At 47.5% G+C, this 25546-nt stretch overlaps 1 protein-coding gene across 1 annotated transcript in view; it reads right to left on the bottom strand.

Moving 5' to 3' along the window:
- Positions 1-25546, bottom strand: part of MYOM2 (myomesin 2) — a 99472-nt gene that overhangs the window by 56232 nt on the left and 17694 nt on the right. The window contains exons 7-15 of the mRNA XM_011937545.1: positions 20278-20366; positions 20147-20197; positions 17331-17495; positions 16285-16446; positions 13048-13189; positions 10457-10656; positions 9784-9837; positions 4522-4649; positions 185-368 (exon numbers count right to left, since the gene is read on the bottom strand). Of these exons, the coding sequence (XP_011792935.1) occupies positions 185-368; positions 4522-4649; positions 9784-9837; positions 10457-10656; positions 13048-13189; positions 16285-16446; positions 17331-17495; positions 20147-20197; positions 20278-20366 (1175 nt within the window). The remainder of the gene's footprint in view (positions 1-184; positions 369-4521; positions 4650-9783; positions 9838-10456; positions 10657-13047; positions 13190-16284; positions 16447-17330; positions 17496-20146; positions 20198-20277; positions 20367-25546) is intronic.

The raw sequence follows: 25546 nt of genomic DNA, 5'->3' as shown, positions 1-25546 counted from the left end.
AATGTCAAGAACCAAACAAAACATGGCAGAGAGCTCTTAATCTCTCGTAAAGTGAAGTTTTAAGTCCACTTGAACTTCAACTCGTTTATAACATTAATGTCATTATTCACATAATTTCAGGCTATTTGGTGTCACCCCACTCTTAGCCCATCCTGACTTGGGGCCACCCAGGGTGACAGCTCACCGGTCACGTCCTGGGCCTCAATGGGGGACGTTATCTCCGACGGCTCGCTCAGGCCGTGCCGGTTGGCTGACAGCACTCGGAACACGTATGACTTCCCCTCCATGAGGTCAAACACGGCATATCTCGGGGACCTCACGGCCGTCTGGGCATTGACTCTCTGCCAGCTGCCGCTTCCCACCACGGACTACAAAGAGAAACGAGACTGGCGGTGAAAACCGAGAGGTTCCCAGAGGCATGTGGAGGAGGAAGAAATGCTCTGTTCTCGCTAACCCAGGTCCACCAGGCTCGCCCACCGTGTCTCGCACACACAGGATAGCCATGCATCTTCTCTGAGGTTTATGAAACATGATGCCAATTTGGAGAAGGAAGTCACAAATTACCCAAAGTTGATCATATTTCCTAATAAATATTTTTCCATTAAAGTAAATGATTAAACCATAGACAACGTAAGAGAATCAATACACAGGTGGTAGTTTTAGCAACATAGAATTAACCTGCAAATAATAAAAGATAATTTAGAAGTATATTTGCAAAATTCCATCATAACTCAGTGGTTCACATTTCAATTTAAAATTATTACCATATTGCAGCTCCTTGCGGTAGTGATAAATGACAGCAATCAAAATGGCTGTCAATACAGTAAGACACATGATGATATGTTCATAGATTAAAAACCACATAGCCAGTTAAATTACTGTAAAAAGATATTTAGTCTGATAAGAAGAATTATATTACTTTGTGAAATGTAACACAGAATGCAAATTGTATGATATAACAAGTACATTAAAATCTATGGAGAAAAAGACTATAACTATATGTACCAGCCGGGCGCGGTGGCTCAAGCCTGTAATCCCAGCACTTTGGGAGGCCGAGACGGGCAGATCACGAGGTCAGGAGATCGAGACCATCCTGGCTAACACGGTGAAACCCCGTCTCTACTAAAAAAATACAAATAAACTAGCCGGGTGAGGGGGTGGGCGCCTGTAGTCCCAGCTACTTGGGAGGCTGAAGCAGGAGAATGGCGTGAACCTGGGAGGCGGAGCTTGCAGTGAGCTGAGATCCGGCCACTGCACTCCAGCCTGGGCGACAGAGCAAGACTCCGTCTCAAAAAAAATAAAATAAAATAAAATAACTATATGTACCACACTTTAATACGGCTATTTTATATGATGGAATTATTGTTGATTTTAATTGCGTTCCATGTAACTTCTCTTTCCCAAATTTTATATACTGCTTATTTTTTATCTTTCATAATTACTTTAAAAACCTTAATTCCATTTTATTTTATTTTTTCACATAGAGATAAAACTCCTTTTTTGAAAGTAGTTTTGTGGTAATAAAAGTTGGATATACACTGACCCTGGTAAGTCTGCTGAAAATTTCAGATAGCAACTCAGACTTCTAGAAATCAGACTCATATTTGAAGGGGTTTTCTCTCATTTTGGTGGAAGTGAAAAGTCGCTATTTTGCATCTGCCCCAGGCGTTCGCAGTGGCAGCCTCCAGGGCATCATGGGCCTGAGGCCCTGGCGACGCCAAGCAACCGCAGTCCAAGTATCTATAGGAGAGCTTCCTCTCCTACCTCAGAATGTGGGTCCACAAAGGGAAGGCTTATCTACTGCTGGGGGAATGGCAATTAGCTCAGTCACTGTGGAAAGCAGTTTAGAGACTTCTCAAAGAACCTAAAGCAGAACTACCATTCCATCCAGCAATCCCCTTACTGGGTATGTGCCCAAAGGAAAATAAATCATTCATCCAGAAGATGCATGCACTTGTATGTTCATCGCAGCACTGTCCACAGCAGCAAAGACATGGACTCAACCCCAAGGCCCATCAACGGTGGACTGCAGGGAGAAAACGTGGTGCCTCCACACCATGGAATACTAGGCGGCCATAAAGAGGGACGAAATCATGTCCTGTGCAGCCACATGGGTGCAGCTGGAGGCTGTTATCCTAAGTGAATTAACACAGGAACAGAAAACCAAATACTGCATGTTCTCACTTATAAGTGGGAGCTAAACACTGGGTACGCATGGACACAAAGATGGCAACGATAGACATTGAGATCTACCAGACAGGGCAAGGGCTGAGAAACCACCTATGGGGTGCAATGCTCACTACCTGGGTGATGAGATCAATTGTACCTCTAAATCAGTATCACACAATATACCCTTGTCAGAACTTGCACAGGTACCCCCTGAAGCTAAAATAAAAGTTGAAATTACATTTTCTTAAAAATGTGTTTACTGCAAAGGCATAAGAATGACACAATGGACTTTGGGGACTGGGGAAAAGAGTGGGAGGGCGGGCGAGGGATAAAGGACAACAAATACAGTGCAGTGTACACTGCTCGGGTGATGGGTGCACCAGCATCTCACAAATCACCACTAAAGAACTTACTCATGTAACCAAACACCTCCTGTACCCCAATAACTAATGGGAAAATAAAATAATAAAAATTACCAAAAAAATGTGTCTGCCATGTCATCAATACTGACCACAGGTGGTTCTGCCCACTCACTGGTTCGACGGTACAGTCCTCTTTCTAAAACTGTGTTTGCGGGACAGGTGTTGTGGCTCACCTGGCCTGTAAACACATTGAAGTGCCTGTAATCCCAGCACTTTGGGAGGCTGAGGCAGGAGGATTGCTTGTACCAAGAATTTGAGACCAGCCTGGGAAACACGGCGAGACCTCCTCTCTACATAAAAACTTTAAAATCAGCAGGGTGTGGTGGCGCACACCTGTGGTCCCAGCTACTCTGGGGGTTAGGGGGCTGAGGAAGAAGGACTGTTTGAGCCCAGGAGGTGGAGACTGCAGTTAGCCGTGACTGTGCCACTGCACTCTAGCCTGAGTGACAAAATGAGACCTGGTCTCAAAAATAAAAATAAAAGTGTGTTTGCAAACTTGGTGTTTCTGGTATTGGTGAAAGGTGAGGGGAATGAGGGGCCTGAGAAAATACCTTCCACCCTAGGAGAGCCCCACAGAGGGACTGACCACTTGTATTTTCGTAACACAAATAACTACATTTTGTCACCCAGAATTAATAATGTAATGTTTACCCTGAAATAATTCCAGTTTCTACGCCCTAGATAGCACACACTGTAAAGAAGCAGAGAAGCCCAGAGGGTCCTCCTCCATTCTGGAGTCTGAAATACGGTTCATTTCCATTTCTGTTTCCGCCACGCTGCATTGAGTGGTGCTGGATGTGATTATTGTATTAGGTGGCATAAGCTTATATATGTTATATTCTCTGTCACATGCGTATACTATCTATTGTATTGCACATTATAATATAAATTTTGTATCACAAAACCATAGTTACAGCCTTTGTAGGGCTTTGGAAGCTTATCCAACTGTGGTCTACGACCCAGTAGAGGGTCACCAAGTCAGATCAGTGGGTCACAACCTGCGTTTTTAATGTCACAGGACAGGCTAAAAAGAGAATGTGTGCTGGGTGAGGTGATCATTTGTGAAATTCTGTAGGTTACCGACATACACGTGTGTGTGATTGCAGAACTGCAATATACAATGTATTTTGTATTTCTTTGCATGCATTCAGGGAAAAAAAAAAGCCTTCTATTGGATGATCTGGCAATTCTAACGCTTCTCCGTCTTGTGTGAATTTCCTCTACACGACTGCCACCCAATGGCCATATGGCTTGTGCACAAGCACGGCCAGCGAGGAATCTGGAATCACCAGCACGTAGGTGCCTGGAATGCTGCAGCAGGAAGGAGATGGTGGAACCCTCTCCACAGGGCAGTGGAGAACACGGGCAACCAGAGAGGGAAGCGACTGCCTGCTCACACCAAGATGCAACACCAGGCTAGGACGCAGCCCAGCCCCTGGTACCAGTTTCCGCCCTGCTGTGGTGTCACCTCATGTTCCCCAGCAACGGTGCAGGGTCTGGACCCACTGATGGACCATCTTTAAAACACAGCAAACACGACAGTTTGGGGCCACGCTGAGATCACAACAGTGGGGCCATACAGAGATCATGACACTGGGGCCACGCAGACAGCATGACACTGTGGGGCCACACAGAGATCACGACAGTGGGGCCACACAGAGATCACGTCAGTGGGGGGCCACGCAGAGATCACGTCAGTGGGGCCACACAGAGATCACGTCAGTGGGGGGCCACGCAGAGATCACGTCAGTGGGGCCACGCAGAGATCACGACAGTGGGGGGCCACGCAGAGATCACGTCAGTGGGGCCACACAGAGATCACGTCAGTGGGGGGCCACGCAGAGATCACGTCAGTGGGGCCACGCAGAGATCACGACAGTGGGGGGCCACGCAGAGATCTGCTTTTCCAGGACACAGACCGAGAGTTTACCTTCTCGATGAAGTACGTGAGCGGGTCCTTGCCGCGGGGAGTGGGTGGCTCCCAGCTGAGGACAACATAGTTTCTGCTGATCTCAGAGGCGTGCACATTGGTGGGAGGCCCTGGAACCTGGACGTCACCTAGAGGAATAATAAACTCGGTGAGTGCTGGAGGACCCCCATCAGCCTCGCGGCGGCCCACCTCGGGGCACTGGAGGACGCTACCACGTGGGTATTGCACTTTGTCTTGTTTCGATTTGGGGGCAGCAAACAAACCCCAAAGATCTGCTTCTTCGGAACCAGAGGATAAGGCACCATTAGATCATTTTTGCTTCCGATACAGATATAAGCCAGTTCGTAAGAAAGGAATCTCATCCGAAAGTCTTCCAGAGATTCTGCTGGAAGAGGGGGAAGGATTTACCAGAAGAAACCAGGCATTGCATCCGAAATGGAGCCCTGACTGCATTGGGAATCTGTGCAGGGAACATATTCGCAGTCTGTGTTCTGCAATACGAAGCACCGCAGGAGGAGGCGGCCCCATCTCTACGGATCCCCTCTAGGTTCTTTCTTTACACCATGTGCCCTCAGAGCACTTAAATTATGCATCCACTTCTAAAGCACCTTGCCTGCTCCTCCCTCCGAAGCTCAGTACCATATTCACAGGCACTGTAGTCCATGTCTGTATGTTTGAATTCTGGAGTGATGTTGATAAGCCTTTTGCAAATAACTTATGCTAGAATATTTAGAGTCAGAGATGCTCCATATGCCTCTCTTCTGACATACATCTTTTTAAAATATATTATGAAGTGTGGGGATTTCTGTCTCAATTTATAGGAGATTCTCATAAGGAGTGGAGGTGGAGGTTTTTCCAGACCCACAGTTCTTGAAATTGTGATACAAAATGTTATGAACCTCCAATTAGATTAGCACATGATTAAAATGGTCTGAAACCTCCCCGGGACATCTCTGAGCCCTTCTCAAAATCCAGTTGCTCCCTCAGGACTCTGTGGCAGGCCAGGAATTGAACATGGAAATAGCACAAAGCAAGACTGGGCTTCGTTTCCTGAGCCCCAATGCACAGTGCATTGCGTGTCAGAGACAACACAGGCTGAGCTGGGGTCATTCTGGTAAGGTGCTGAATTTCACACAAGGGGTCAGCGTGTCTCCGGAAAGTGTAGAGGGTAACCGGGGTGGGGGACACTCCACAGGCCTGCTCTCCACCCACGCTCCGTGTCCACACCTCGAGACCCACAGAAAAAAGCATTCCAGAGAGAAGACGCGGAAAACTCATCTTCCTGTAACACACGCCGAAATTCCAAAATGGAATCCTGGTTTATTTCAGAGGTGCTGACGAGGAAAGCAAACCAAGGGGACAGAAAGAACAAGGCAACGAACAGAAGCAGCAAGAGATGTGAGCCACTGACTGCAGAATCTTGTTCACACTTTCAGAACTGTCTTGTCGCCTTTGCTCCTGCACGTAGCAAAAGACCAGAGAAAGTGGAGTGAGAGACAGTGCCTTTGATGACAAGGTGGGGTGAAAGAACACAGCTTTGTCAGCAGGGGATCCCCGGCTGGGGCAAGACACTTGAGTTATTCTTCACATCGTCATCACCTCAGACAATGTGATCACAGGAGCCTTGCGGATTTGCAGATGCTCCCACCATGGAGAGACGAGAAAAGGGTTCAAAAGGGTCCCACAAGCCAGGGAGAGGGAAGCACGGGGGTGGGCATGAGCTATGACCCTGCAGCTGAGAGGGGAGCTGAGGGAAAGCAAATGAATGTCAAGCACACACGAGACACTGCTAGGTACATGTGAGATACCGCTAAGCACACAAGAGACACCACTAAGCACACGCGAGATACCACTAGGCATGTGTGAGACACCGCTAAGCACACACAAGACACTGCTAAGCACACGTGACACACTGCTAAGCACACATGAGATGCCACTAAGCACACATGAGATGCCACTAAGCACACATGAGACACCACCACTAAGCACACATGAGACACTGATAAGCACACGAGACACCAAGCACACACAAGACACTGCTAAGCACACATGACACAGTGCTAAGTACACATGAGATACCACTAAGCACACGAGATGCCACTAAGCACATATAAGACACTGCTAAGCACACATGACACAGTGCTAAGCACACATGAGATACCACTAAGCACACACAAGACACCATTAAGCACCTGTGAGACACTGATAAGCACACACGAGACACCACTAAGCACAAATAAGACATTGCTAAGCACACCAGAGATGCCGCTAAGCACAGGCAAGACACTGGCCAACGGTTCTACCCCCAGGGCACTGACACTGCCCTCACCTCTGCTTCAGCCCTGAAGGCTCCCGAGCCCTGTTCCAATGGGCCAAGTCAATACTAAATGAAAACAGTGAGAGATAAACACACACATACTTCTCATATTATTATATGTTATATACATTAGTAATATATAATACATATTATTGTTGTAAAATGCTTTCACATCCAATATCTTATTCTGGGTTCTGTTCACATATGGAGGAAGATACTATTGGTTTCCTCCACTTAAAAATCCAGAAACTGAACTCATAAAAACATAACATTTTCCTGAGATCGCACAGCTACTGGGTGGCTGAATTGGGGTCCAGACTTAGGTCTTCTGGTTCCAACTTCTGCATTTTGTTCCCTCATCCACCTAAGGAAACCACAACCTCCCCAGGAGATTTTTCTCTAAGTAAATGAAACGCCGAGTTTATTTTAGATTTGACAGAATTCCAGGGTCCTGCAGAGCACAGAGCAAGTGACTGAGCACATGGGCTGCAGATGACCCAGCCCAGGACAGCACACCCAACGCTTGCATGCATAATTAGGAGAGAATAACATGGGAAAACAGTAGAGTAAAAACGCTCTCATTAAATTCTACGAGAGTCTATTCTGGCCTTTCCAAGAATACGGTGTCCATTTTTCAGCGAAGCAATTCAAGAAATACTGGGCAAGCTGGGTTTATGTTAAGGAAAGGGCATGGATAGCCGTTTAAATGTTTGAAGGAAGACATTGCCCAAGATTAAAATGATACGGAAAACTTAGCAAAAAGTCAAAAATAGCAGACGAGCCATTTTTAGCCAACAACAGTACTGTTTCTGTTTCAGTAAAACAAGTGGCATTTACCAAGTGTTTTCTAGCTAAAGCAATGGTAAAAGAAAAAAAAAATCAGCTGAAGAAAAAAGACACCGGTAGAAAAGGGAACTTCCTAATAGCAAATTCTTGAACCCTAAAATGATACGCTTAGAAACATTATAGATCTCTTTCTTCGGATAAAGACTTTTTAAGTTAGAGGAGTTACTCCTTGTTTAAAATGGCTAAGGTGAACAGATGAACTTTCCAAACCCCCATATCAACATAGCAGAATTTCAATTTCATACCCAGTTTGTTTCTGACCATGGAAATTGCCTGTTCACTGTACACAAGGCGTCACGTCAGAGAACCGAAGCCCGGGAGGCTGAGCCTCAGGCAGTGTCCACGTACCAAGTCAAACAATTTTCCATCTAAGAGTCTCACCCTCAGCCTCCCATGACCCACCACATAAACACAGCCTTGGAAAAGTCCCCTGAGGATGAATAAATCCTGCCGCGTTCACAACCGCCTCCAACAGAGGAGGGCATGGGCCCAGCCAGCCGGAAACCTGCCTTGCTGAAAGCAAGGAAAACATGAGATCATGGAAAATAGCATCTGTGTCTTTATTCCAGCGGGAAATGAGAGCTACTGTTTCTGGACACCAGACTTCCATTTTATCAACTGGCAAACCAAGCCTCAGGACACCTGCTCTTCCTTCCTTTGACACGTCATGAACAGCGGGCTACGTCTATCCCACCACAATCATGTGTCACTAGAAAGATAGACTGTCTCTCCAAAAAGGCAGGGCTGTGTTTCATTCCATTACATGATTTCCCTTCCCCAGTGCTCTTCACAATGGCCTTGACAGAAGGCAAATTTCATCACAGATATGTGACATTTATAAAGTAAGTTACACCTTCTCACCGCGGCTCATTTTTGCCAGGCTGGAATCCCACACATCCACTCAGCATGGTCCAGGCTGCCCATCTACTCCCTGAATCTGTCTGCCCGTGAGGAGTGAGAAGGGGGACTGCCTGTTCCTCCCACAGGCAACCAGACCTCATTCTACACAGCCTGGGCTGCCTGTTCCTCCCGCAGGTCAGAACCAAACTTCATTCTACACAGGTTGGTCAGCCTCAAGCATGCCTTCTCTTCCAAAAGAATTTGGAGCCATTTTTCAGTCATTCAAATATCCATGTTCTAATCATCCAAAAAATGGAGAGGGTTTACCATGCATGAGACAGAATACTAGGCTGAGTCAAAAAACCAGATGCCCAGGAAGCTGCAAGAAGTTGCCCTCCCCAAAGCCCTCACTTTCATTCCTTACGTATTGAGTGTCCGTCCTGAGTTCTAGGTCCTTCTGGAGCCAGAGGGTTTGACTAAGGCTTAAAGGTTACCTTGGCTGGACCAGAACTCTTAACGGTGTTCTTTTGGGAGTTTATGTCCCTCATGGGACACATTGGGACATATGTTTGTTTTGAGATTCTAGAGAAAAATCTTCATGTGGCAGAAAATGCAATGTGTGGATACTAGATGGGGACCTATCTGCTTCAGATGTAGAAAATCGATCCAGAAAACGTTTTTAAGACTGCAGCTCTAGGAGAGAGAACACAGCTGTGATTTTAAAGAGTAGCTCAAAATCACCGCTCCTTAGCCAGTGGCTCCAAACTAATTCGAAATCTTTCTTTTTAAGTTTTTACCCATGGTACTCTATGAACTCTAGTTATAAGTCCAATTAAAATCTTTTGATTTAAGGTTAATAATATTGTCAGGAATAAAATGTTTGCTTAGAAAATTAAAATGAAATCGATTTCACAACGCAATCTATGAGAAAGGATCTTACGTCATCCAGGAACCAAGTCGTAGCTTTAGTTGGGTTTCTTCTCTACGATCCCCGAAAGAATGCCTTTGTAAACCCCAAATGAAAGGTGAGTCTAAGACTCACTACTCCTTCACCCTTTCTCCCACCCTTTCACTCTGTCTTGTTTTTTTCTTTTTTTAACTTCTATGGACACTGGGCTTGCAGGCCTGACCTTCAGTTTTCATTTTTCCATGCATAGGCTGTGCCCAGTAGGGGGCGTTCTCTGTCCATCTCTCCCACCTCTAATTACAACTCCAAATCCCCAGGGGATGAGCAGCTGGAGTGATGAGAAGCTACTTACCTTCGAGGTCATCCTGATAAATGACAATCTCCTTCTCTCCTTCCAAATGAACGGCTGCGAAGAGAAAGGTTAACACTTGATTTGACATGCGAAGGTTGCCCAAAAATCCCCTGTCTTCCCTAATTCTGTGCCAGCTCTGCATCTCCTCTGCATTAGGACTACAACCTGTGAGTCCTCTGCAGGCATCAGAGCTGATTCTGGAAGTGTCCTGGTAACAGCACTTCTCCGCTCTTGGTGGTGGATGCAAAGGACCATGTGGGTATGGAAAACACAGTGGCTCGCCTAGAACCATAACGAAGGGCCCAGTCCCGTTGAGGAATCTGTGTCATGCAAAATTAAAACTCAGAAATAGGACGGCCTTCTAAGTGTCATTATGTGTTGAAATTATATCACCAATGGAATAAAAAAAAAGGTCTAATTCTGAGCCAGTTTAACTGGATTCCAGCAAAGAGCTTTCTGGAGGTGAGGCACAATCATTTTAGAGTGTACATGTCAGCCTGTTCCCATTCCTGCAGTGATGCTGGCAGAGATGTTGGAGAACACTGAAACAGCCTGTGCTACACTCCGCACACAGGGCGGTCTCTCGGCTCACCTCGAGTTGGGAGGGAAAGAGAGAACAGATCACACACAAAGCTTCCTGGGCACAGTGGATACTGAGGCGTGAGCGGCTTACCTTGTAACCTTCTCAGGTCCAACGGGTCAAGTGCGGCCACCGCATCAGAGACCCTGGAGGGGCGGCTGATGCCCGCACTGTTCACCGCCCTCACTCGGAATATGTAAGACCTTCCTTCAAAAAGCCCCGTGACTGGGTATTTGCAGATTTTCACTGGTGCATCATTGCACTGAACCCAGTTGTTCGTTCCTACTTCACATCTTCAAGTTAATAAAAGAAAAACAACAGAGAATAACAAATGTGGCAACCTACTAAATATATATAAGTATATACATATACGCACACACCGATTATAACAGGAAAATATCTTATGCCAGTAAAATCTATGCTGCTAAAATATTGTCTTGTATAGATAAACTTTAAAAGACAGAGCTATTTAGAAAATTCAATATATATATTATATGTATTATGTATTATATGTGTAATATATACCCATGAATCTTAATAATTTATAGTTGAAGATCAATTCCTGTCATCAAACACATTTAGGCAAAAATCTCCTCAAAAAGTTATTTTAGATGTATCCTAAACAGTTCTTTTTCCGAATTATGTGACATAGTCAAGGCACCCCTAAGCTGCAGCATGACCTGTCTGAGGGCCAGGCTGGGGAAACAGGCTCAGCCCCCTCTGCCTCCAGCTCCCGTCCCACTCTGTGGGACCAAGGGCCCGGGTCCCCGGGAAAGCTGGCTTATAGTCTCCTGGAATAATATTAGGGCATTTCTTTCTAGAATGCTTCTCATGTGGAATTTAGAAGTTTTTTGAAAATATTAATTCCTGACCAGAAACCTGGAAATATAGGAAAGATTAACCTCCATTTTTCACAGGTTGAAAAATGTAAGAAAAAAACCTTCATGTTAAATCCCCAGGAGAAAAGAGCCAGTTCAGAAAATCAGTTTTCGGAGGGAGGACTTCAACCCCAGAGTGGTGCCTTCATCTGGGAAAGAACCAGCTCTCCCACTAAGAATCTAGCACTTTTAATGAAAGCTCTCTGATCCGCAATTCATGGGCTGTTTTAGCCAAAGAGAACAACAAGGTCAAAACCAAAAGTCTGGTGGGAAAACCTTCAATGTCAGGCAACAGCTGGCAAGTTGTAAGCCTGAAGGAAGGACAGAGGAGTAGCTGCACCCTCCACTTCCAAATGCACCCCCATTCCCAAAACGTTCGGTTGCTTTGATGTTCATGTTTGCTCTTTTTGTAATGAGGGGAGGAGTGCGGATTGTTAACTGAGACAGTGCAGGAAATAGTTTGTGTCAACATGGCCAGAAAAGTTATCAGCTGTCCCAGGAGAAAAGAAGATCACTTTGAGGGTTTGTTTTTCTTGTTGTCGTTGCTTAATTCAAGGTAAGCCCTGAACAGCAGTCCCTGCAGAACTGTCTCTAGTGCATCAAAATATTACTTTGATGGGGAATGTTTAAGCCAAACAAGTAGCTTTGTTGGAAGATAATTTAATCAGCGTAAAAAAAAAATTAAGCCAATTCACTTTTTTTTTTCCTGAGATAATCACCTTATTTTTCTGTTTAATATACATATGAAATTTTGCATTTCTAGCAGGAACCATCTTTTTTTTTTTTTTTTTTTTTTTTTTGAGAAGGAGTCTCACTCTGTCGCCAGGCTGGAGTGCAGTGGCGCAATCTCATCTCACTGCAACCTCCGCCTCCCCAGCTCAAGAGATTCTCCTGCCTCAGCCTCCTAAGTAGCTGGGATTACAAGCACACACCACCACACCCAGCTAATTTTCGTATTTTTAGTAGAGACAGGGTTTCACCATATTGGCCAGGATGGTCTTGATCTCCTGAACTCGCGATCCACCTGCCTTGGCCTCCCAAAGTGTTGGGATTACAGGCGTGAGCCAACGTACCTGGCCAGAACCATCCTCTTATACTCTCTAATTTCTAAATTCATTTTCTTCAACTAGAATTTACTCCAATAACCGAAATTTGTATTTAGGGCATAAATTGCGTATCCAGTAAACCCACTGGCTGTGCTCAGTAAACTTCCCAGCCTCCGAGTGCTGTCCCCAATACGGGAAGTCAAAGAGTTCAAACTCCACTGGCTCCAGTGATGACCTAAACATAAGTTATCAACTAAAACACAAACTCCAATATTTCAAAGCTCAAGATTTCTCCCTTGAAAACAAGAAGAACACATATTCCTCAGAAGAGAAAAGGAAAGAACTTCGGTAGAAATGAGCTGGCATTCTTCACACCACTTTGTCTCTCAGGAGGGAAGGACAGTTCCAAACCTGAACTCTGCTAAAGCCAGGGCCCTCTCCAGTATGAGGCACAGCCCGTACCTCAACAGAAGCACAGCACGAGGCTCAGAGCAAGCCTGAAGACATTGGTGGGATTGGTTACTGGCAATTGGTTACTGTGCAACAGGCAAATGAGGCCCCACTTTCAACAAAAAGAAACCCAGTGTGGTTATGCTGGGCTCAGCCTACTTGGCCATATTTACCAATTGCCTCAACAGGAACTTATACGACCAATTAGCCATGGACCCAGAGCCAATCAAAAAATTGGAACGTCAACCTGTGTTGAGAAAGATTTCTCAATATATCATCCATGGTAAGATTCCGAGCAGAAGACACTCACCGGTCCACAAAATAGCCCATGACAGGGCTCTCGGTGGTGGTGTTGGGCGGCTTCCAGGTCACGATGACGTAGTCTCGGTTGGCGTCGTGGCACTGCAAGTCCATGGGTGCGCCGGGGGCCCCTGTTACCAGCGGGTCAGCATCTTGGGGCAGGGAGAGAAAAGGCACACACCTGTCATTTAAAGGCTGGGGTCACTGCAGAGTCTGTTTACAGCTCCTCCAAGCTCCAGTTCTATCCCCTTGATTTGATCCACTGTTTAATCCTCATGTTCCAAGTACTAGAATATTTCTTACTCTGGTGGAAACTGGTGACAAGAAATATAAAATTATTTATGAATTAAAAAGTTTCAAAACATAGAATCCTCGATAAAACACTTAAGTCTACAAATTTTTGTTGTTAGATCCCGAATTCAGTTCGTCTTCTCTTGGTGCTGCTGTGTTGTATAAAGGCACGTGGCCAAAAAGGTGCGGATGAAACAGTGACAACAATTCAGCATTTCTAACACCTGAGAAATATCACCTGAGATACTCTTCTATTTCAAAATCCTTAGGAAATTGGGTGATTTACTCTTTGGGCCAATTTTGAGCCAATGTTTGGGACAATATTGTATCATTCATTTCTCAGTCTACTGATGACCATGTTGCAATTAGGTTTAATTACAGCTGCATGAAAACCAACAGAGCAACTTAGAAAGTTAATACACAGAATGTTAACCCTCTTATCTGAACTATGTATTTATTCAGTAGCCATAGCTGTCCTGTGACCCATCCTTAGCAGTGTAAGCACTATCCAGTTTCCTGCTCACATATCCTCAGGGTATTAAAAGCTGAGAATTTCCTGACATTGAGCCAAGTAGTTTCCTCTCGCATTCAAAAGCCTCAGAAAGCAATTGAAAACGGTTAAACTCCCCACCCTCGCCTTAATTTCTTCCTGTTGTTGGTGCTGAGTGAGCAAGGTGATTTGAGCCGTGTTGCATTTATTGCCTTTTTATGGGGCGGAGCGTCATACCAGCAGGCACATGCAGAGGATGGAAGGGACATTTAACGCCCACCTAATAATAGCAGTGAAACGTGGTGGAAGTGTCTAACCTCACAGACTTGCAAGCTTAGGCTATCTTGTGGCAAGTGAGATACATTTGGTCGACATTTCTTCTATTTCTTTTCAGATGAAATATTCTTTAATGATACAGTCCTTCCTGTAAGCTCTGATCTAATGGATGCAATGGAAAAAATAATCATGACGATGTACACATGCATCCTGCACCCCGCTGGAGCTGGAGGCAGGTGGGAAGGTGAGAACCTGGGCAGCAGGTAAGGACACATGGCTGATCAGGATGGAGCCAGGAGCCCGGGGACCCGGAGAGGAGCAGCAGCCACATGACGCAGGAGCGCTGTGACGCCTTCCTTGTAGGTCAGCTGTGCCTCAGCAAGGAGGCTGCCCCTAAACCCAGAGGCTGCTGAGATGCTGCCCAGGGCAGAAGCGGGAGGGGAGTGAAATAGACACTGATAAAAACATAGGTGAGGCCAGGCATGGTGGTTCACGCCTGTCATCCCAGTGCTTGGGAGGCTGAGGAGGGGGCTGATCACTTATGGTCAAGACTTCGAGACCAGCCTAACCAACGTGGTGAAATCCCGTCTCTACTAAAAATACAAAAATTAGCCAGGCATGGTGGTACACGCCTGTAGTCCCAGCTGCTCGGGAGGCTGAAGCAGGAGAATCGCTTGAACCCAGGAGGCACAGGTTCCAGTGAGTCAAGATAGCGCCACTGCACTCCAACCTGGGCAACAAGGACTCCATCCCAAAAAATAAAATAATAAATAAATAATAAAAATACAAAAAATAATCAGGGCACGGTGGCAGGTGCCTGTAGTCCCAGCTGTTCAGGAAGCTGAGGCAGGAGAATCGCATGAACCCAGGAGGCGGAGTTCGCAGTGAGCTGAGATCACACCACTGCACTCCAGCCTGGGCGACAGAGTGAGAATCTGTCTCAAAAGCAAAACAAAAAAAAAAAAAGGGTTGAGGGGTAGGTGACCCCTCCTTCTCAGTCACATGATGCCAAAAACACTACAACTGTATAGCAGGAGCTCAGGCTCCAACAAAATTTAAATCCCAGCTTCTCCACCCTAGAGACATTTCTCCTGCCTCTGAGCCTCAACGGATTCATCTGGAAAACTGAGAACAGTATTTCCTTTTGCTGTTATTGTAAGAATTCTAGCTTATGTATACACAGATGTTTATGTAAGTATAGACACATACATGCACACCTATAGGATGTATACAATAGGCATTTTATAAATATATATATGTATATCACAAATTTTGTCTTTCTTTTCATAAAATGGAATGAGTGAAGCCTCCATAGTGAGTCTGTCGTGAAGACTAAATCCGTGTAGGACCCCAGCACACTGCCTGACATAAAGCCTCTGGTGGTGATGGCTGTTGTGGCCACAAATGTCTTTTTTTTTTTTTTTTTGAGACAGAGTCTCGCTCTGTGGCCCAGGCTGGAGTGCAGTGGCCAGATGTCAGCTCACTGCAAGCTCCGCCTCCTGGGTTCCCGCCATTCTCATGCCTCAGCCTCCCGAGTAGCTGGGACTACAGGCGCCGCCACCATGCCTGGCTAGTTTTTTGTATTTTTAGTAGAGACGGGGTTTCACCGTGTTAGCCAGGATGGTCTCAATCTCCTGACCTCATGATCCGCCCATCTCGGCCTCCCAAAGTGCTGGGATTACAGGCGTGAGCCACCGTGCCCGGCCACAAACGTCTTAAGCACAAGTTTCATTAAAGCGGTTGGTGGAGGTCACAACACTGGCTGTCATCCTCACGTCTGTTTCTCTTAAGCCAAAGTCCAGAGGCAGTGAGTCGCTGGCAGGAGAGTAAGGAAGCTCTTCCCTGGGACTCCAACACTGTGCCCTTCTTTGTCTTCGGGCTACCTTCCCTGAGAATCAGTAAATCTGGTGCACTCACTCTTGGGAACTATTTATCAAATGCTCATGAGTATATGAACGAATGACGACTCTGGTCTATTCCGGATTGTGTCCCGATTCTTCTGTCTGCTCATTGACAGGAAGTGCCTGGCGTGCCCATGCACCGAGGGAAAATCGGTGCTGCATGGGGGTCTCCAAGGATCAAAGTGGTCTCACACCCTCCTGACTCCTTTTCGCAGTGCCTCCCTCCTCCCAGGGCCGCCTCCCCTCCCCGGGCACGCACAAAGTCTGCACCCCGACAACCCTGCCACACCTCTGACAAACAGGAAGGCGCTGTGGTCGCTGACGCCGCCCCGAGACACGATGCGCAGGGTGTACAGGCCCTCGTCGTCCTTGTGCAGGTGGCTGAAGGACAGGGAGGCCTGGCCTTCTCCAAAGAACATCTTCGTCCACTTAGACTCTTTCACCAGCACGTCTGAAAGAAAGAGCGTTAACACGGAAGGTTTGAATCCAAAATCACCCCAGCAGGCAAAGAAAGCCTGAGGACACCAGCGCCGTCTCAGAGCAGGACAGGACGGTGGAGCTGCACACCACGGAAGGCAGAGCCTCAACCTGGAAAAATCCCAACAGCTGCACTTCGTGGAATCACATGCATGAACGGAGCACCCACAGCCCAGAACACGGGCTGCCACCCCACTGCCCAGAGCACGGGCTGCCACCCCACTGTCCAGAGCACGGGCTGCCACTTGAGTGGGTAAAGGTGCGACGTGCTGTGAGCGGCCGCCAGCTTTGTCCTCAGGTAAGCTGGGTTCACCTGGGGGCTCCCTGCTTATCTGCTGGGTGGCCACTGCCCCAACCAGCTTCCTCCTGCCTGTAGGGAATCACAGGGGTGTGCGTCTGAAAGGGCTACTGTCACATCTCCAAAGAACCCAGAATAGACCCTCCACGTCATCAAACTCTAAAAACAAAATGACTGGACTGGAAGGAAGAAAAGAATCGCAATAGGACTAAGGTAGCAATTCTGTCTAGAGTTAGTACACAAGCTGCTAACCAGCCCCTTCCATGCAGTAATGTGCATTAAACTCAATCTCAATAGCACGAGATCATTCCGTCTGTCGTTGTACGAGCGATCAGTCTCTAAGTGGCTGCTCTAGATTTGGGGTCTGTCTCCAGGATTCTCCTGGATGAAGTTCAAAGTCAACAGTGGGCTGCCAAGTTCTCTACAGTCCCCCAGTTTGTTCGGCTGTCTGGAGCTGACCCAGTGGTAGAGACAAAAGCCACACGGACACCCACATTTAAAGGACATTTCGACCCAAATCCTCCTGGCGTGTGCCCGGGTCTGGGCTGTGACCTACTCACCATCACGGTACCACTCAGCTCGCGGCTGCACCCGCTTCAGGTCCGGCGTCACCAGCATGGTGCACTTGAGAGTGACCGTCTCGCCTTCCCTCCTGAAGGTGACCCCAAACTTCTCCAAAAACTGGATGTCAAAGTGCGTGTACGGAATCACTGATGACAGGGGCACTGCACAGAAACGATGGAGGCTTTCAGGGCCGAAGGGCAGAGAGCATCTTTGAAAGGACACACTCAGGTTGTCACCACAAATGCGTGTCTTTGTCACCGCCCCACGGCATGGAACACCCCTAGCCAGGTCTGTGCTCCAGACAGAGTATCTGTGTCCCAAATTCTAGGGTTGAATCCCTAACCCTCAGTGGGATGGTGTGAGGAGGTGGGGCCTTTGGAAGGTGATGAGGGTGGGATGAGATCATGAGATCTCATGGGAGGCCCCAGGGTGGTGATGAGTGCCCTTGGAAGAGGAGGAAGAGGCCAGACCTTCCTCCCTTCCCCATGAGGATGCGGTGGGCAGGTGCCGTCAGCAACCCAGGAGGAGGGTTCTCACCAGAAGCTACGCCTGCTGAGTGTCAGGCTTCTGCCTCCAGAACAGAGAGGATAAGTGCTTATTGTTCGTAAAGTGCCCCAGCCATGGCATGTTGTTCCAGCAGCCGGAGCTGAGACAAGCCACTGCCGAAGAATTAAATGTCACAAAGTCGACCTTGTGGTGTCGTTAGAGGCAGGGCTAAGAACCTGATCGTGTGTGAAGACTAAAGGTTTAAGTCCAACTTCAGCCCCAGACTGTGGCTTCTGGCAAGTCACACGGACTTGGAGGCCACGGCTGCCTCCTCTTCAAAACAAACGGTGGTATTTGCATCCATAGAGTTTAGAGTTCACCCAAATGAAGTCACTAGATCCAGAAGTGTCAGCCTGGTTAAATTTCAAAAATATGTGTGGTAGGGGTAGTACATATGTGTCAGGAAAAAATCTATACTGAATTTTTAAAACCAAAAAAAAAAAAAACTGTATGATTTACAGATATATGCACGTAAGGAAGTTTAAACAACAGCTGCCGGCCGGGTATGGTGGCTCATGCCTATAATCCCAGCAATTTGGGAGGCCAAGGCGGGAGGATCACTTGAGCCCAGGAGTTTAAGACCAACATGGGCAACATGGTGAACCTGCATCTCTACAAAATACAAAAAAAACAAATGAGCCAGGTTTGGTGACACACGCCTGTAGTCCCAGCTACTTAGGAGGTTGATTCCTTGAGCCAGGGAGATCAAGGCTGCAGCGAGCCAAGATCGCACCACTGCACTCCAGCCTGGGCGACCGAGTGAGACCCTGTCTCAGAAATAAATAAATAAATAAAAATAAAAAATGTTAAAAGCCACTGCAAATGCCAGGACCATGTGGGAGACGGACAGGAGCAGCATTGGGTGCTTTCATCATCTCTGTGATTGTTTCAGCTCTTGGAAAACAATTGAAGCTACCCTGAATGATACAGTGTACAATGGCTAATGTTGTGTTATGTAAATTGGACTTCAATGAAAAACAACTGAAGCAAAAATAGCAAGATATTTCCCCCTGTCAAACACGGGTGGTGAATACACGAGCATTCTTACATGGTGATCTATGCTGTAACTGCACCACGGTTCTTGTTTAGGAAGATAAAATGTTCATAGGTAGGAGAAACCCTGGGATGGGACCAGGTGACCGCCAGGACCTGCTCAGCTCACCAGTGCCTGGGGCATCTCTCCACACGGACTCCGTGCTGTCCTGAGGGCCAGAACTGCACACAGACGCCCAGATCTCCCGGCCTCCCCAGGCTCACCTTGGCCTGGTCCCTGCCTGCCCTTTGGTGGTCTTGGAGGCTCACCGAGTGTTGGGTGTAGCCCAGCAATAAAAGTCACACAGAAATAGCAAGCGGAGGCCACGCCCACAGTGTCCAGCAGCTGCCAGGAGGCTCCGCCCTCCATCGTCACTTTGGTCAACTCTCCACTCCCAGCACGTGGCCCAGAGCATCTAAGCTTTGCATTACAGTAAAATCAATGCTTCCATCGGAATGTACAGTTCCTTCCTGGGAAGTTCAGGCCAATTCTAAAACTCACTCCCAAGCCATAAACAAGCTGCCTTGAAAGTGCATCCATCATGTCCCAGTTCTCAGATGCCCTCATGGGGACCTCCTCACCTCACCCAGCATGGGTCACCCAGCACCACGGGACTGCTAGGGTGAAGCCAGCCCAGGGCCAGAGACAGCTTCGCCTCTTTACAGGGCCACGGCAGGTCCCAGGCCTGGGGCGGGTTTCTGGGCCAAAGCCTGCTGCACTGCCCTCATTTTGACCTGAAGTTATTTGTTACAAGGACCAAGAGACTTTTGGAGGAAAAAAAAAAAACAAAAAACAAAAAACACCACATCTCCTTAAACACAAAACAGCAACGTGATGCATTCAGGTCAAGAATTTGAATGTGTCTCTTTTTTTCCAATTCAAAAATGTAGTCTCTCCAAGTGATGTTTTCACCAGTCTAAAAATACCATCTAGCCATAGAATGACACGGGAACAAATTGTCAGCACGCTAACACTGGTCAGGAGAAACTTGGAGGAGTTTTCTGAAATATGATTTTTGTAAAAAAGAGTTGGCCCTTAGGTGTGAGCCCGGGAGGCGGGGCTTGCCGTGAGCCAAGATGGCACCATTGCACTCCGGCCTGGGTGACAGAGCGAGACTCCGTCCCAAAAAAAAAAAAAAGAAAAAGATTTGGCCCTTAGGAAACCATGTTTTCAAACTGTCTGCTGTGTCACTAAACATTTCACCACACAGAAAGGAAACGAAAACCTACTTACATCCTATCGGGAGTCCCACCGAATGGAGCGGTTCCTCGTCTCCCCGGAACCCTGCAAGACAGTGAAGTGAGTGCAGCAAGAAAGAGAAAAGCAGGAGGAAGGTGCTCCGTGAAAGCCCACCCGACACTCACTTCTCACCACCACCGCCGCGTTGGTGGACACCTGTCCGTGGGCGTTGGTGGCCACGGCTGAGTACGTCGCGGTGTCGTCAAAGTCTGCCCTTGGAGACAAAAAGCAAGAGAAAGTCTACGGGACCGTTCTGTAAAAGTCAGTGACCCGGATTGCACAAAAGCATTCCTCGAAAGCAAATCACATGGCGTGGGTTATTTGTTCATGAGTGATTTGTACAAGAACAATGCCAGCTCTGTCCTTGGAAAGGTGAGGCAGCACCCGGTATTAATTATAGACACAGATGAAGGCCTGATCCCAGACGATGGTGCAGCTTTGGCCTTAAGAATAAAATGGTACTAGCACTCCTGAAAATCCTTTGTTCATTCTCAAGGAGAAGTCTCTATTCCATTCTGGTCCTATTTTTTCTACCTCTATAGAATGTGAGGCTTCATCTTGTCAATGGACAGCATCCCGTGACCTCAAGCTCTAGCAGAACCGCTCGTGATGGGGTGATACAGAGCCTTCAGGGAGGCCCTGGACCATGGTGGGAGGTCCATTCCATGAGGGAGCTGTTCCCATGCAGAGAGTTGTTCCCATGTGGGCAATCCATCCCACGACAGTTCTAAGGTAGTCCAGGAGCTTGAGCTTTGCTCCACTCTCCCAGGTGATCCTGGTGCACACAGGCACTGAGGGGCCGCCCCCGGAATGCTCTCTGCCTGATGCACACGGGCATTGAAGAGCTGCCCCTGGGATGCTGTGCGTCTCCACCTGGTGCACACGGGCATTGAGAAGCTGCACCTGGGATGCTCCCCACCCTTTAATGCCCTGGGATGAGAATCCCGGAACGAAGCCACTGAGAACCCATCAAAGCCCTCAACACAGCTTGTGCCTGGCACACACAAAGGATTCCAAGGTGCAAACAGAGACCGATTAACTCCTAAGTGACAAGCTCCCTGTTCCAAAAGCCGATTCTACAGCCCAACCCAGCTCCCCAGGAGGATTCCCATGCTAATAAGAGGCTACGTCCAGAATCCCAAAGTAATATGATCCCCAGATACAAATCACCCACTCAAGGGTGTATTGAAATGTCTGAGTTGGACTCCACCTGAGACACAGATGTATGTTTACCCCTGGGGAAAAAACAAACAAACAAACAAACATGACTTAGGAATAGCCAGAGACCCCAGGCTCACAAACCCCAAGTCCCTGTGGGGGTGGGTCTTCTGCTTCCCCATATCCATGGTACTAAAGCTAAAACTTCTCTTGGCTGTGAACTGTCTTCCCACCAGCTTCCCCAGGAAACAGAGACAAGAGGGGGTAAGGAAGAGGTGCTGAGATCAGCTGAGCTTTTACTCAACACCAAGCCCTCTTCATGTCACGTTACATCACGTTACGTCAGCATTTCCATGTTCATCCTCAAGTAGCCTCGAAAATAGGCGTCATTATCCTGCTAGGATGGTGAGCAATCAACATGGCAGGCTAAGAAGCTAGGTAAACAAGGTCCACGTGACTCCAAAATTGCATTCTTTCTGGTAGCTCCTTTCCAAGCCATGGACACCTGACCAGAATCTTAATCTGGGAAAAGAAACAAAACCAAAAGTGCCCACTTTTGAAAAAAGCAAGAGTTACTCAAGTCTGACTTTTCAAATGCATCAAGAAGCCAGTGCCTCCAGAGACAAATCCATTCCTGCGAAATCATTAGTAATTTTATTTTCTTCTCTGTTCCACTAGGAGCTGAAAATATTTTCTTAGACCAAAAATTTCCATTTCTCCAACAAAAGGGAAAGAACGTGTCTGAGACCTGTGTGCTATCTACCAAGAATTCTTTCCCTTCCTCCTGAAGTTCAAATCCAGTCTCAATACGTCAGAGAAAGCCATCCGGTCTCCCTAGCTGCCACTGCTCAAGGGACAGATGACACCCCAGAGCCCAGTCCGGGTAGATCTTCAAACCAAGAGCATTATCTTCTAGTTCACCTTGGAGGAATACAAGCCAAACTACAAAGCCATCAGCAAAGCTACAATTCCAGCCTGAACTCCTTAGAAGCTACACTGCTATGCAATTTCCAGACTCACCACAAGTACAGCCATGTCTCCAGGGGCAAAGTAACAGTGTGTGTAAAACACATAAAAATCCCATAAGTAGAGGCTTTCTCCAATGCTAAGCGTTAACAACCTGTGCTGATCTACCCATATAATTCACACATAATACTCGTATACACATTCCCACAGGGAGCGCAACCTGCCGCTGCCTCTCGGAACATGCCTGGGACTGGGATCCGGGGTGGAAGGAGGAGCTGCTTCTCTGCAGGACCCATGGGCATTTCTCCATTTTGTTTGTTTGTTTGTTTTGTGCTCATGTTACTTCTTCTAAATAATAAAACCATTATGTTTCCATAAATGCATTCTCCAAACCCAAAGACAATCTTTTGGGATTCACCCTAACCCTTCCTCTCCAACAATCCTGCCCCCACTAGCAATAACACAACAGATGAGAGAAACAAGGGTGACAGCCTCCCACAGGCACTCCTGGAAGGATTCGAATGGCAGCGTATGTGGAAGTGAGCAAGGCGGTCTGTAAAAATCTGCTTGATCGGAATCTGCTGACCTGGAGCCTGTCCTGTGAATGCACAATCCAGGTAGACTCAGACTCTCAAGGAGGGAGCCATAAACCAGAGAAGCACAGAGCAGGTGCACGGGCAGTTCCCATGCAGGAACTGCCGGATGTGACCCTGCTGGACCAGGGCAGGACTCACGGGACGTGACCTGGCTGGACAAGGGCACGGGCTGTCCTCAAGCCCAGCAGGTCACCGTCATGACCAGTTTCTGAGTGAGGAGGGGTGAATGTCTTGACCCACCCTTGTCCTCGAGGAGCCAGAGTGTGGGCTGCATGGACAGGGCTCCAGCCAGTCCCCTCAAAAACTCTGCTGCTGCCTGTTACGTAACATCGACAGCATTCACACTGCGCCCCATGGCTCTCAACTCAAAACTCCCTGGTGTGCTGCACGTTCCTTCTTTCATGTGTTTTAGCCGTTTTTAAACTGGTGTCAGTGTAGACTCAGCACATCACACACCAGTCAGGCGTCGAAGCCCAACTCAAACCTCACGCAGCCACTTAACTCACGGGTACCGGGGCCTCAGGCAGAGCTTCTCCTACCACTTCTGTGTAATTGGATAACATTCTGAGATGTCAAGGTAAAAATGTTTTCACTTGCAACTATTCGTCTGGGATTCAGGATTTTTTTCAATATGGGGCAAGGAGAAGAATAGAATTAAGAAGAAACCTTGGGCAATAAGAAGAAATAAGAAAACTCAGGGCACAAATAGTTACCGACGCTCTTTTTTCTGAGACAGAGTCTCACTCTGTCGCCAGGGCTGAAGCGCAGTGGCGCGATCTTGGCTCACTTCAATCTCCGCTTCCCAGGTTCAAGCAATTCTCCTGCCTCAGCCTCCCGAGTAGCTGGGATTACAGGTGTGTCACCACACCCAGCTAATTTTTTGTATTTTTAGTAGAGACAGGGTTTCACCATGTTGGCCAGGCTGGTCTCAAACTCCTGACCTCGTGATTCACCTGCCTCGACCTCCCAAAGCGCTGGGATTACAGGCATGAGCCACGGTGCCCAGCCTGCCAAGGTTCCTACACACCAGTATCTGCCAGCCTCAAATTCTCCTTCCAAATTGGTACCTTCATGAGATCAGCCCAATCATTCTTATCTACTGACTTTCCAAGAAACCCATCGAGGGTGTTTTAGACTTCTAGAGTACATGTATTGAGCACCCACACATTACTAGGGTGACTTTGGTGATTAAATAAAACAATGTACTTGCAAACACTTTGTAGTTTTATCATGTAACGTTCATCTTACGTAACAGCAATGAAGAGATATTAGCTGAATTCCTGATCCAAAAGTTCAAAGATGATTCCCTCTGGCCTCTCCTCCACGGAAATCCCTCCTTGCCCTTTAGTCCTATACAGCAACATAATTTCCAAGTCTTTTAAGAACTGCCACGAATTGCTGTTTCACAGCTCCTTGGCAGGGGATAGCTGGGAGGGGCCCAGGAAGGGGATAAAGCTTGTCTTAGAATGAAGGAAATAGGATCACTGGTGCCAGGAGAGGAGAAGGAGGAGGGGGATGTGTTTCCCAGGCCAGCAGCCTCTCCCAAAGGGCAGGGAGCTTGTTTTTCAATTGACTTAAGGCATTAAGATCCCAGGGGAGTGCAGCCTCACGCATTAGCACTGATTAGCTCGTCAAATCACCAATTAGCACTTGGTGCTCAGAGGCAGGAACCACTGGGGAAGAAGCCCTCCATCCACTTCGCCTCCCGCAGCCACTGACTGCAAAACACTTGGGCTCGTGAGCATTGATTCCGAAGAGAATTGATTCTGAAGAGAGCGCTCTCCTTCCTTCTGTAAAGAAACCCATCCCCCCAGCAAAGATCCCGACCCACTGACGATGGCGGTGGCCCCAGTCCAGCCAGGGTGTGCCCCGCTAAGGAGCTTGCAGTCACCCCCAGGGTGGGCACGGGTAAGTTAGGCCTTCTGTTTATGGTCCCCGCTATCTCACTCTTTTCTATTTCTCTTTCGTCCTTGTTTCATGCTGTATGGTGTGTGTTGGAACACAGGTCCCTGTGTAGATTATAAACAAACGCACAGACCTGCCCCGAGAGGGAGGTAAGGGTGAAACGGGGTTTGGCGGGTTTGCCCCCTGGCTGCCCCGAGGCCGGGAAACAGGGGGCCTGGGCAGAGGACGGAGCAGACCCAGGAGGAAGGTCAGCCACTCTTGCGTGGAGGCTTCCTCAGCTCAGCCTTTGTCCACTCGGGATTTGGAGGCAAATCACAGCTTTGGTCCATGGGCAGTTCCCAAAGGACCCCAGTCTTCCTTCCCTTCCCAAGGCCCCACACAAGCACTCAGCTCACCCTCAGTCTAATTCCAGCCTTTGCTTCATGCTGTGAGAACTTGCAAGCAAGTGAGGGAGAGGCAAGGGTTTTATTTCCTGTTCGGACAGGTTCCCAGAATAGATGGAGAGAGTCTTCTCTGGTCTCAATTTATACAAACATCCACGGGGCCCTTTGCCACCCCAGAGTCTCTGTTTAAAGGCCCCCAAAACAAACCCCTGGGAGAAGCTGGTTCTGTCCTGTCTTGAAGAGGAGCAGACATGAGGTTAAGTGCCATATCCATTCTCATGGGCCTCATGTTCTCACATTGTAAGCGGTGATGACACTGGATTTATAATTTAATTAAATCAAAATTTAAATAGCAAACTCTACAAATAAAGTACAAGAAATGTTTC

Source organism: Colobus angolensis, unplaced genomic scaffold, assembly GCF_000951035.1.
Source record: "Colobus angolensis palliatus isolate OR3802 unplaced genomic scaffold, Cang.pa_1.0 Scaffold165, whole genome shotgun sequence".
In the NCBI taxonomy this organism is placed as follows: domain Eukaryota; kingdom Metazoa; phylum Chordata; class Mammalia; order Primates; family Cercopithecidae; genus Colobus; species Colobus angolensis.
The sequence above is the reverse complement of the archived record's forward strand: the minus strand, read 5'-3'. Positions and strand labels throughout refer to the sequence as shown.